General features: G+C 42.7%; 1 protein-coding gene across 2 annotated transcripts in view; it reads right to left on the bottom strand.

The window, feature by feature from the left end:
- The window catches only part of eps15 (epidermal growth factor receptor pathway substrate 15), a 62,997-nt gene that overhangs the window by 42,280 nt on the left and 8,704 nt on the right, over positions 1-12,013 (bottom strand). Inside the window, exons 8-13 of one of the 2 annotated variants that reach the window (XM_063201680.1) lie at positions 11,725-11,850; positions 4,213-4,272; positions 3,202-3,420; positions 1,668-1,813; positions 1,388-1,447; positions 884-1,034 (exon numbers count right to left, since the gene is read on the bottom strand). In XM_063201680.1, the coding sequence (XP_063057750.1) occupies positions 884-1,034; positions 1,388-1,447; positions 1,668-1,813; positions 3,202-3,420; positions 4,213-4,272; positions 11,725-11,850 (762 nt within the window). The remainder of the gene's footprint in view (positions 1-883; positions 1,035-1,387; positions 1,448-1,667; positions 1,814-3,201; positions 3,421-4,212; positions 4,273-11,724; positions 11,851-12,013) is intronic. The other variant, XM_063201681.1, reaches the window with a different exon arrangement.

Genomic DNA, 12,013 nt, shown 5'->3' with positions numbered 1-12,013 from the left:
CATGGGCCATGCAAAGACTGAGGCAGACCAGAGAGGAAAGACAGGGAAGAGCAGTGAGGAGAGACCAAAACGTGTTATGTGGAACAATAAACAAGGGAAATAACACATGCAAAAAAGCATTGTGACGGGAAAAAAAAAAAAGATTTTCAAGATGAAGGAGAGGATAGTTTCAGGTGCGGGGAAAGAGAGAGAGGAGAAGTGAAGGATGGGAGTAAGAGAAAAGGGAGAAGGGACGGTGGAGGGGGAGAGGGTAGAGTGAGCTCCCATCTTATGTACAATAAAGCAGTCATGTGAAGGAACGCAAAGAGACAACAGACAGTGAAACAGAGAGAGAGACAGGAGAGCTAGAAAACAAGAAGCCCACATGGAAAAAAACACACCAGAGAAGAGGGGACAAGGGCAGACCAGCTGTTAGTGAAAGGGCGAGCACAACATCAGGTCAAGCACAGATGGTCTCACGAAGCTGACTCATAACATCCTTACAATTTGACTGCACAAAAACAAACCCATTCAACAATGCATGCTTATACATGATGGGCTTGCACATCATAACTGTACTAAGCAAGTACTCAAACATGCTGCCTAAAATCAGCATTGAAACAAGGTGATAGGACGTTTTTTTGGACGGCAAACTGTGTTATAATACGTTTTGTGTCAACATCATATTTATTTGACTGATTCTGATTCCCTTGTTAAAAAAGATCTATTTAAAAAGGTTTTACGTACACTACTTCCTGTATTTGCCTGACAGCACTGTATAATAGTTCCATAGCTCATCTCTGTTCTTTGCACTGTAGTAGGGGCGATAGGTCTTTGTAACGGTGTGGTGCATGTGATGCGGTATGGTAGTGGTGCTGATGCAGGGGCGGCCGCGGATGATTACCTGCGTGTTGCGGTCAGAGGGGGGGATCATCTCAGGCGTGAGGGTCTGTGGAGGCTCGGCGCCCTTGCTGAGCTTCTGGTTGATGAAGTGCAGCGCCAGGGCAAACTGCTCTCTGGTCAGCTTACCGATGTCCCCGATGTCACACAGCTCCCTGCACCATGACAAGGCATGCATGCAGACAGGCAGACGGACACCCACACACACTTCAAATTAGACTCAATGTCTAATGTATTTGTGGATCATACTACATTTATACATACTTTTTTGCTGATGTTTTCTTCTAATAATCTTGATGATTGACATTTTTATGTTTGTTTAATAATACTTTTTTTTATTTCTTGCTCATCTCTTCACCCTTATCTTCCTATGTGATGCCTTCTTTTCTATCTTAGCCATGCTCTTGTGCTTTTACCTGTATGTTTTATTTTATTTATTTATTATTTTGTAAAGCACATTGAACGGCACTTGTGTATGAAGTGCCCTACACAAATAAGATTGCCTTGCCTTTGCCTCGTCTTGCCTGGCCTAGGCCTATATCCTCCAGTAGTTTGCTGTACATATTTGCTGAAAATCAAAGTCAAAACAATTAGTGGCATGTTAATGCCCAAGCCTATTATCCAGTAAATCCAGTATCTCGTTAAAAAAAGGTAACTCACTCACACCTGACTCAATAAGTCACATCAGCAATGACATTTGCAATGAAAATCTCCTATTGACTACATGCAAAACAGTAGCAGCAGCACTTAAAAGTGTACAGGTCTTGGGCCAAGTCATCCAGTCCTACCATATGCGTGCCAGCGTTGCGGAGGGCAGTCCCGTCCGGAGGAAGATGTCCCTGACTTCAGGCCCTGACACCAGGCCGTCCTGGTCACTGTCTGTCTTGCTGAACAGCTCGTCATACTTGGCCTTTTCTGACAGGGGCACAACCCACTGTGGACACCACCACCACAAAAACACATTGGTAAAGCATGATCAGACGTATAGAGTATGATTTAGAACAGTGAATGACCAAGAGCGTGTTCCATTCTCCACACTGTGCACTGTGATACAGTGCACTTTCCACCCTCAACGTAACGGCTAAATTTGAGGGTGAAGTGCAGGTCCAATTCACGTTCTGTCTGATACACTTCACGGAAATGACGGTTGTCGCGTGTCATCAGAGTTTACCAACCGCCAATATACAATTCATCACGGAAGACACTGTTCCTTATGTTGACAATTTTTTTTAAAGTTACCCCTTTCTCTTATACACATGGCTATTGTCTTTGGAATCAAAATTATGCTGTCATCACAGAGATTCGGCAGTTTGACCGATCTGACACTCAACCAGAGAGGAAACTACGTAACAAGCATGGCAGCCATTGAGTGCGAAAAGTGTACACAACTCCACACTTCAAAAAACAGACGGTTTGAGGGCGTTATCCGGGTAGTTTACAGTACACTTCACCGCCGCGATTAGAAATGGAACCGCCCTGCGTAACCAAACACAGTGCGGGAAGGGCGGAAAGTACGAACATTGGAACAGGCTCCAAGTACCCATGGAAAACACATTTCATTATGGCATTTACAGAGCGAGGAGGAGTTAACAATATATTGTTACCTCCGCCAAGGAGGTAATGTTTTCGGTCGCGTTGGTTTGTTTGTCTGTCTGTCTGTCTGTCTGTTTGTCAGCACCTTAACTCAAAAACTAATCACCATTTTTGGACGAAAAACGTTGTGGGTTTATTGATAATGACCCAAGGAACAAGTGATTAAGTTCTGGTGGTGATCCGGATCTGGATCACGAACCGGAACCAGGACTTTTTTAAAGATTCTGTCAGCAGGATAACTCAAAAACTAATCAACTGATTTAGACGAAACTTTGTGGAGCTGTTAGTAATGACCCAAGGAACAAGTGATTCAATTCTGGTGGTGATCCGGATCACGAACCGGAACCAGAACCAGGATTCTTCACTATCTAGATGCCCCCTAGTGACCAGAAATTGAATTGCGGGAACAGCACAAAAACAAGGCAGAAAGACTATGTATCAAGCAGCTTCTTTGGCGGAGGTCTGCACTCTCTGAGTGCTTCTAGTTATACAATATATTTCAACAATGCAAACAGACATTGACAATGGCAGATCAGACAGATTATGATTACAGAACTCAACACTAAATGCCCATGTGTCCATGCACACCCAAGACATTTCATTACAGTATCTAGACAGCAATGTAGTGAAAGTAATTAAAGAATAAATTGCTTTATAATATTGCTATAGAAAAACATATTTCATTAGCGTTTTCTGTTGTACCATTATCAACACTACTCTAGAACAAACCTGTGGTGCCGTTATCGTGGTAGCAGGAGGTGGAGGTGGCAACGTCTTGGGGGCAGCCTGGGGGGCGGGCGGCTCTTTGAGGGTGGGCGGCGAGGGCAGGAGGGGCACGACCGGGGGGGAGGTAGAGGACTTCCTCCTCTTGGACGGGGGCACCAGCGCAGGGGGCAAAGACATGGGCACCGGCACCTTCTCCAGAGCTCTGTAGACCAGGTACATGGCCTTTGGACGACACACACACACACACACACACACACAAATTATGCATGTGCACACACGTGTGACACAGACCGTTACTATTCAACCATACACAAAACTCATTAATATACAGTATTATGTAGTACAGAATTACATTAGCAAAAATCGTGTGTTAAGTGTAGCCCTTTGCATGTGCATATTCTCTGTATAATAGACCAATTTTAATCCCTGGACCAATCTACCATCTGAAATTGAGCCTTTTAACCTTCAGCTGAGCACTTGGCTTTTATACTGAAAGCAACAAATCAATCTATGTTCTAACGGCTCAAGACAGCCTTTGCTCGAGTCATCACATACAAGTTTATTTATACAAACAAAACCCAGGAGACAACAGCATCAGCACAGAAGCTGTTAGGCTGGGGAGAAAGACAATATGGACTCCCGGGGTGCATTTCTTAAAACCATAGTTGCTAACTACATTAGCTACTTTGTTGTTTCCAATGGCTACCAACTACGCTTTCGAGAAATGCACCCCAGGAGTCTGGCTGTTTAAACACGGACGGCATATAAATACATTCAGGTGGGAGGAGGAAGGCAGGCAAGGCCATCACAGCTTTGTCTGGAAGTTCCTTTCTTGGTAGTTAAGCCCTGTTGCTTTGCCACAGCCCGTCTGTTTACCGTCACGATGCGCCCATCATCATAAATAAATGCCACCGCGCTGAATTATTCAAGGTGACAGGGGGCGCACAACTCTTGCCTTAACATCTGAGTCATTAGGAGGTATTAAGTTTTCATGGATGGATGCAACTAACTTACCACTGCAAACTCCTCTCTGTCGAGCATGCCATCTTTGCCTATGTCGCTTAACTCCCACACCTGCCGCGTGCACCAGAGAGAGAGAGAGAGAGAGAGAGAGAGAGAGAGAGAGAGAGAGAGAGAGAGAGAGAGAGAGAGAGAGAGAGAGAGAGAGAGAGAGAGAGAGAGAGAGAGAATACCAGCAATAGGGAGCCACAGGGATGGAAGGGGGGAGGGTGGGAGAGTGGAGGAGAAAGAGAGAAGTTAAACACATGGAGTGCGTTCCAATATGCGACCTTGCGTCTTCCACTTGTGCTTGTGGTATCGTACCAGGAAGTAATATGTCATGATGACATCACTGACAACAGCATTATATTTCAATATCTCGCAAAAGCTCAATTGTTAAGTCATTTTCTCATTCGCAAACTGGATGGTGAATGAAGAATAGTCCCCCAAAAATTGTTTTGGCTAGGCTGACAGCGGGGAAACTTTGTTTACTCCACGGAGGTGGGGCCAGAAGGCGGGACGAGGCCACAAGCACAAGTGGAGGACGTAAGGTAGGATATTGGATGCACACATGGTAGTTGTTGATAAGTGATGCCGATGGCCTTTTGACAGCCACATTACATTACAGATGTTCTCCGGTGATGCGCAGGCTGACAACACTCCCACCCAGTGGCCTGTACAGGCACATACACTACACTACACTACACTGCATAGCCACACACCCAAACACACATAGGCACATACACTACATACCCACACACATAGGCACATACACTACACACACACACACACAAACACACACACACACACTATTTCAGTCTGTCTGGCTCACTACTAGACAGAGCTTTTAGTTTAGTTTAGTTTATTAGGATCCCCATTAGCTGGGCGCAAACCCAGCTATTCTTCCTGGGGTCCAACAATAAAATCACACACAGTTAAAAGTTCTACACAAATCTGTACATTCATTTAAGCACCATACATTGAAAATAAAGACAGAAATAAAAACAAAAAACATTTAAAGTGGACATGAAACACTAGATAAAGTTGTCCTCATTAGAAATATTGAGTCTTAGTCTATCCATTCGAGTTGCCTTAATAGTGTCAGTGACACTGGTTAAAAATATAATAAGTTTGAGAAAGATACATTTAAGCAACTGTGTAGCGCCATGATGTTCCACGGCAGAACGTTACATCACTGGGTGTGTTGCCTTGGAAATTCTACAGTAGCAAGCATCGGAGACGGACACAACGACATTTAGAGATTTGACTATTATGGAGAACGGTAATAAGCAGAGGACAAAGGGAGGGCATTATTGCATTGCACCTGGCTGCAAAAAAACATTTTACCGTTTAAAGGCGAGTATAAGAGCAAGGCAGTTCATTCCCATCACCTGCCCTTGAAGCGCAAAACGGTCCTCCACCGTTTGTTGGCCGCGCTAAAGTGGAAAAACCCTCCTGTCAACAACTAACTATGCCGGTCTGCAGTGCAGTGACCATTTTTTGGATGAAGATTATAGGCTACAAGAGGAAAAGATATTTGATCCATCAGGGCGTCTAGTGACTAGGTCCACAAACAGGCTTAAATTGGACGCAACCCCCTCTGTGATCAATTTTTACAACGTATGGCAAAGTATGGTAACGTAACTTTGGCCCTGCCAAAATTGCGCTGCGCCTGAAAAGACGACAACGGCGCACTCATCTAGTAGAACAACTTCAGGCAGCCTACGATAGTATGAAAGACAGACTAAATGCTAAATTAATCACCAAGGGTAATAAAAACATTGTGCAATTCCATGTTAGATTTGTACACTTGCATCTTTCCAGCTATCGCCCACCACAGTTGTTAACAGGTTTTTATTTACTTGGGGTGGGTTAAGATTAAATGTCGGGCGATCGCTACCTCCATCTATTACACCATGCCCGCTAGTGGGCGTGTCAGGATACATTAAACTTCCAACCTTTCTTTAAAATTTTAGGCCACAGGCTTGGGTGCAGTTATTTAATAGTTGTTTGGCTTTCAGTGGTATAGTACCATAGCCTTTCTACCTATATAAACCCTCTCTGATAGTACCCAACCCAACAAATCCATAATATGTAGCCTATATTTAGTAGACTTAATGTCTTGTTGCATTACACCAAATGGCAAACCCAACAATTTTTAACCAGTCATTTACCCTCTATATTCATCATCATTAGAAGATAGCTTATTTCCCATTCAAGTATCAAATCTAACATATAAAGATAAGTATAACTACAACTTCACAAAGGAAGAATGAAACATTTAGATTATTTTACTACTGAATAAAACACACACTCCTAAAATAGATCTACACATTACACAGTATATCACCTTAGTATAAAATCAACACAAGCAAACAAATGCCTTTGAACTGCAAAACATATTCTTTATTTCTGTAGGTCAGGCATACATCCATTAATTTTGAGGTAGACGGTGAAAGTACTACTGAGTGTGACATTCTGCAAGAACATCAATTAGGCCTACCTAAAACCGTGAGTGTAGGCACACAGACTGATGAAGTGCATCAGTACAGTAAAGGCACAATGACAGGCAACATTGACAGTTGGATTAACCATGACCATCCTTACAGCAAGCCAGTGCGGGACTTAACACCCTTGCCAGCACCAAAGCCTGCCGCCTGCTCAAGTGACACAGAGTGGGATAACTTAGATGAGGGTAGTGCAATGGAAGAGGAGGAGTCAGACGAGGATTTTGAAATGAGAGAAGACCACCTAGAAAGCAGTGAGGAGAGTGACAGTGAGGAGAGTGACAGTGAGGTAAAAAATGTATGGACCACCCATAATGAGTCTCTGCTGGCTGCTGCAGGGGATGAACCACTCCTGCTGTGTGGTGATTGTAGATATGACAGCCCTGGACACAATACCACATTCGGAACTTACTCCCTCCTTGACACCAACTCAGGCCTGGTGCTGGCACAGGAGACTGTGGAGGTGACGGAAGTAAAAAAAAAAAAAAATTAAAAAAAAGCTATTGGTTGGAGGTAGAGGGCATGGAGAGGTGCCTATCACAGCTGAAGGAGCATGGTGTGTCAGTGTCCGTGTTGGCTACAGACTTGCTCCACATCACAAATGTTCACGAGTGGACCTGTGGAGAAACGATGACAAACTGTGAACATGCACCTTACACAGCTGAGGAAGAAGAAAGAATGCATCCCTGGTTACAGCCTGACTCAGCTGCTTTGAAGTCCTCCAGAAGGTGGTTCTGGACAAGGTCCTCCTGAAGAGACTGGAGAAAACAATTCAAACACAAGTTCTCAAAGGGAGCACAACACTACATCACCACTCCCAGGAAAGTGAACAAGGACTATAGTTTTAGGAAGGACATTGTGTCAGGTGTAGTCAAGAGGTGCAGATCTGTTTCCATCCAAGCAGCAGAGCAACAGTCAGACCCCGACCCAGTGGTCACACTGGCACAGCACAAAGGTGTTGTAAAGCCTGAGAAGGCCTTTTCAATACGAAGGCATCTCAGCCGATTTGCACCAGGAGCTCCTAAATAAAAACAAAATCACACACAGGATCGATAAACAATCACAATACAAAACAAATGATACTTACATGGTTTCATTAATGTAATGTGGGCTAATATAATAATTCTGTCACATTCCAAATGTTAAGTGCAAAAGAATGTGGTTCAAATTGAAGTGTTGTACATATAATATAGTTATTATTTGATTTAAAAAGAGTATTCAAATCCATGATATTGTGGCGATGGGTATAGGTGCCGTATGGTGGTTACAACGCAGGCTGGTATTGGCATCCTGTTTCTCCTCCCCAGGTGTCCTCTTGCCCAGAGAGTGAACTGCCTGTATGCCATTAACCTGTACAGACTGGAGAGAAAAAGTTGAATCAGACATCTTAGGTTTGATGTGGTGTTAAAAGTTTAATGCAGGGTTCACATGTTAGACCTATATAATAATAATAATAATAATAATAATAATAATAATAATAATAATAATAATAATAATAATAATAATAATAGCAATAACAACAATAAGGCTTAGTCCCTTTTCTTCACTCCATTCTACATAATGGTCTACATTTAATCATGCCATTTACAGTTTGACTGGTACACTGACATTAACCCAACCCAATAAGTTCTTGGTCATAGCCTAGGGCAGGTGGTGCAAGGAATGATCACCCAAAATGTAGAACTGTGTTTAACAGCTGTTTGAGAACAAGCGGCCACAATCACCATGGACATAATAATAACCCTCCAAGGCAATATTGTGTACTAGGCCTACTTTTCACCATGCGCAATTCGGGGATGTGTTCTCTGGATATATTTAGGCTATAACTTATCCAATGGGGAAATGCGCAGTGAAACGCAGGGCTATTTATGGCTGAGTTGCAAGCTAGAAGTCGTTTTGTTGCTGTTTTTCGAACAGCAAGGGGAAATAGTTGAAAGATGGAATTTTGATACCGGTGTAAAAGACTAACTTGGGCGGTAACAACAACAATGTCACTTTTAATCTGGGGCGTATTCATTCAGACCAAAATTGATAGACTTCGTTTTGACCATTCGCTGTGTTTATATCATCTGGAGTGTCCTACGGGGGACCCAGATAGTCTGTTACACCGGTCAAGTTTGCTACAAATGGTCGACTTTCGCTCAGGCTAAATACTATCCCTCGCTCAGTACAAAATCACTTTCACGGACAGTTCAAGCAGTTGGATACAAGCAACGACAACGCCGAGTTACTATTTAACGTCAGTCTCAGTTAGCAGTGTGCTAACTAGAGACTAGCACAAATGCAACGTCTAAAATTGCAACACAGGACACATATGGCACACACACGGACTGTTAGCCGTCCGTAGTCAATACTTATAATGAAAGCATTTATAACCAATGCAATCTAAACACGCGCCATATGATGTAATAACAGATACTTTTCCGTGTGTAGGCCTATGTTAAATGAAGCAAGCGTAGCTATTTACCTGCTGTTGATGGGCAGCTTCAGTGGCTCCCCTCGTACCTCTCGTAGTGACAGCATCGCCACTTCCAATACGTCGTTTTCAAGGCAGAAGATGCTGAACATCTGAGACATGGTGATACACGCCTCACCCTCGATCAAATGGTCCAAATCAGTCTCAAGGCAACACCTTGACTCCCACGACGTGCACATGGGCTGGCAATGATTACACACGCACCAGTCAATGTTGCCCACCCTGCTCACACCTCCCGAAACCGATTCGCATAGCCCTAGTCCTGCTTCCATATGCCCAGTAGTGGCAATGCTACGCAGTTCCTTCACTATTGGCTCGAAAGCATAAGCCATTGGTGAAAAGGCCGTGGGATTCGCTAAATCTCTCCACTTCATCCTCCATAGTTTAGCTAAGTTTTTAGCAGGCTACGGGTGAGCAGCAGCAGAGCACAGTATCCCAGAGTAACCGAACCAACCAACACAGAGATACCGGAAGAATTTTGCAACACACCCGGTGATGTCATAAACAAGATGGCGGCGAATATTAATAATGGCCTGCATAACTAATGTATCCGAAATGTCTTTTTTTTGAATGATCTGCGATTATATTGCCATAATTTTCATCTCTAAATAAATTAAAACTATACTTAACTTATATAAAACGCTATAAATGTAATGTTTCATGTCCATTTAATATAAACATAAACATAAATTACTACAATAATGGTTTAAGCCCTTGTGACAAACATCTCTGCACTAACCTAGTTTATATATGTTAGGCTCAGATGTTTTTTCACCTGTTTTTTAAAAAACACTTTACTATTCAATATAGTTAATTTGGTTGGCAAATTGTTCCATGCTTTAATTGATCTATATTCAACAGTGCGTAGAAATGCATTCGTATTGCTCTTTGGGATGCTCAGTCTCCCTGCTGCTGCATGCCTTGTGTTATATGTATGAATATCTCAACTTTTACAGAGGAGATCTAAATCTAAATCTAATCTAGCGATTTAATGGCATTTTGTTGTGTAAAACTGCCCAAGTTGATGTTAGTAAAGAGACGTGAAGCTTTTCCTCCACTCTCAACCACTGTAAAACTGAATGCATGTAAGTGATATTTGTTGTGTAGGAACATTTAAGAACAAGACGTGCTGCCTTGTTTTGGACTCGCTGAAGTTTAGCAAGGTGATCTTTGTTGGCATTTGACCACACAATAGTACAGTACTCCATCTGTGCTAAAACCAAAGAGCATACAATCCTTTTCCTTAGTTCTTGAGTGAGAAACTGGCCACCATGCCTGAGTAGTGCCAAGCCACTACTCATTTTCTTAACCATGTGGTCAATCTGTTTAGACCAGGACAGTCTGCTATCTATGATGACTCCAAGTAGCTTTACTTCCTTTACCTGTTCAATTTGTTCTTTGTTAATGCACAGATTAAGTGCTGGGTCAAGACTCAATGAGCGACTAGAGCCAAAAACAATACTTTTGGTTTTAGATATATTGAGAACGAGTTTGTTTTGTTTTACCCATCTTTCTATTGCTCCTAGCACCTTGTTCAAAACTCGTGTCAGTTCAGCTGATGTTTTTGCAGATGTATAAATAGAAGTATCATCTGCATACATTACAACTTTTGCATTTTGTATCGCTGAAGGTAAATCATTTGTGAAAATAGAATACAACAAAGGTCCCAAACAGCTGCCTTGCGGCACCCCACAGTCTACATTCACACTGCTTGAGAAACTACCATTAAAATATACCTTTTGGGATCTATTTGTCAGATAGCTATTTAACCAATTTAGTGCTGACTGTTTAAAACCATATCTCTCAAACTTTTGAAGTAACAGTCCATGATCAATGACATCAAATGCTGCAGTAAAATCTAGAAGGACAGCACCACAGATTTTTTTGTTATCGATTTCTTGCAGCCAGTCATCTGTCATTTGGGTTAATGCTGTACATGTTGAAAATCCTTTTCTGTAGGCATGTTGAAATTCTGTTAATAAATTATTCTCAGAAAAATAATGCTGAATTTGATTAACAACTATTTTCTCAAATATTTTACTAAGTGCTGGAAGCAAACATATTGGTCTGCTATTTGGTGGTGTACAAGTTTTCTTTTTATCTTTAGGTAGTGGTATAATTTTTGCTTCCTTCCAGGCTTGGGGAAAAATGCAACTCTTTAAGCTAACATTAAATATGTGGCAAATGGGCTGGGAGATGTAACTCACTGCCATTTTCAGAAACTTACCAAACTTACCAAACTTAGCAAGTATCCCATGTCACAGAATGTCTATGCTAAGACTGTACTACTGCACATCTCTCAAATCAATGAAACTGGAAGTCCTGGGTTCCCCGTCTTCCCTTCTCCTGGTGCAGTTGAACTACAGGTTTTCCAAGACCAGAGTGCGGTAGCTCAATGAGCCAAAACGCCATAGCATTATGCCGGCGACCTGGGTTCGATTCTAACCCTCTCCTTTGCCAACCCCTGTCTGGGAGTCTGGTGGCATTTACAAATGTGTGCTTTTTAATCGTGTCTGATTTCAAACGTTTTGCCGGTTTGCTTACCCGTCCTAGGACGTCCACGGGCAGCTTGGAGTTGAGCAGGACAGGCTTGACCTTATCGCCCGACAGCATGCCCCCCACGGGCGAGAGGCTCTCGAAGATGGCATCGAATTTCACCTTCTCCTCCGCCTAGTAACGCACAACACACACACACACACACACACATTCAGATGTATGCATGACGAGAATGGCTCTAGATAGTGCAAGAATAACAAAGAAAGTGACACTTCCCTACAAATAGTGAAAGTGTTAAAATGCATCGCTTCCCCCTACACTTAACAGGTGGCTGCAC

The sequence above is a fragment of the Engraulis encrasicolus genome, chromosome 6 (genome assembly GCF_034702125.1).
Source record: "Engraulis encrasicolus isolate BLACKSEA-1 chromosome 6, IST_EnEncr_1.0, whole genome shotgun sequence".
NCBI lineage: Eukaryota > Metazoa > Chordata > Actinopteri > Clupeiformes > Engraulidae > Engraulis > Engraulis encrasicolus.
The sequence above is the reverse complement of the archived record's forward strand: the minus strand, read 5'-3'. Positions and strand labels throughout refer to the sequence as shown.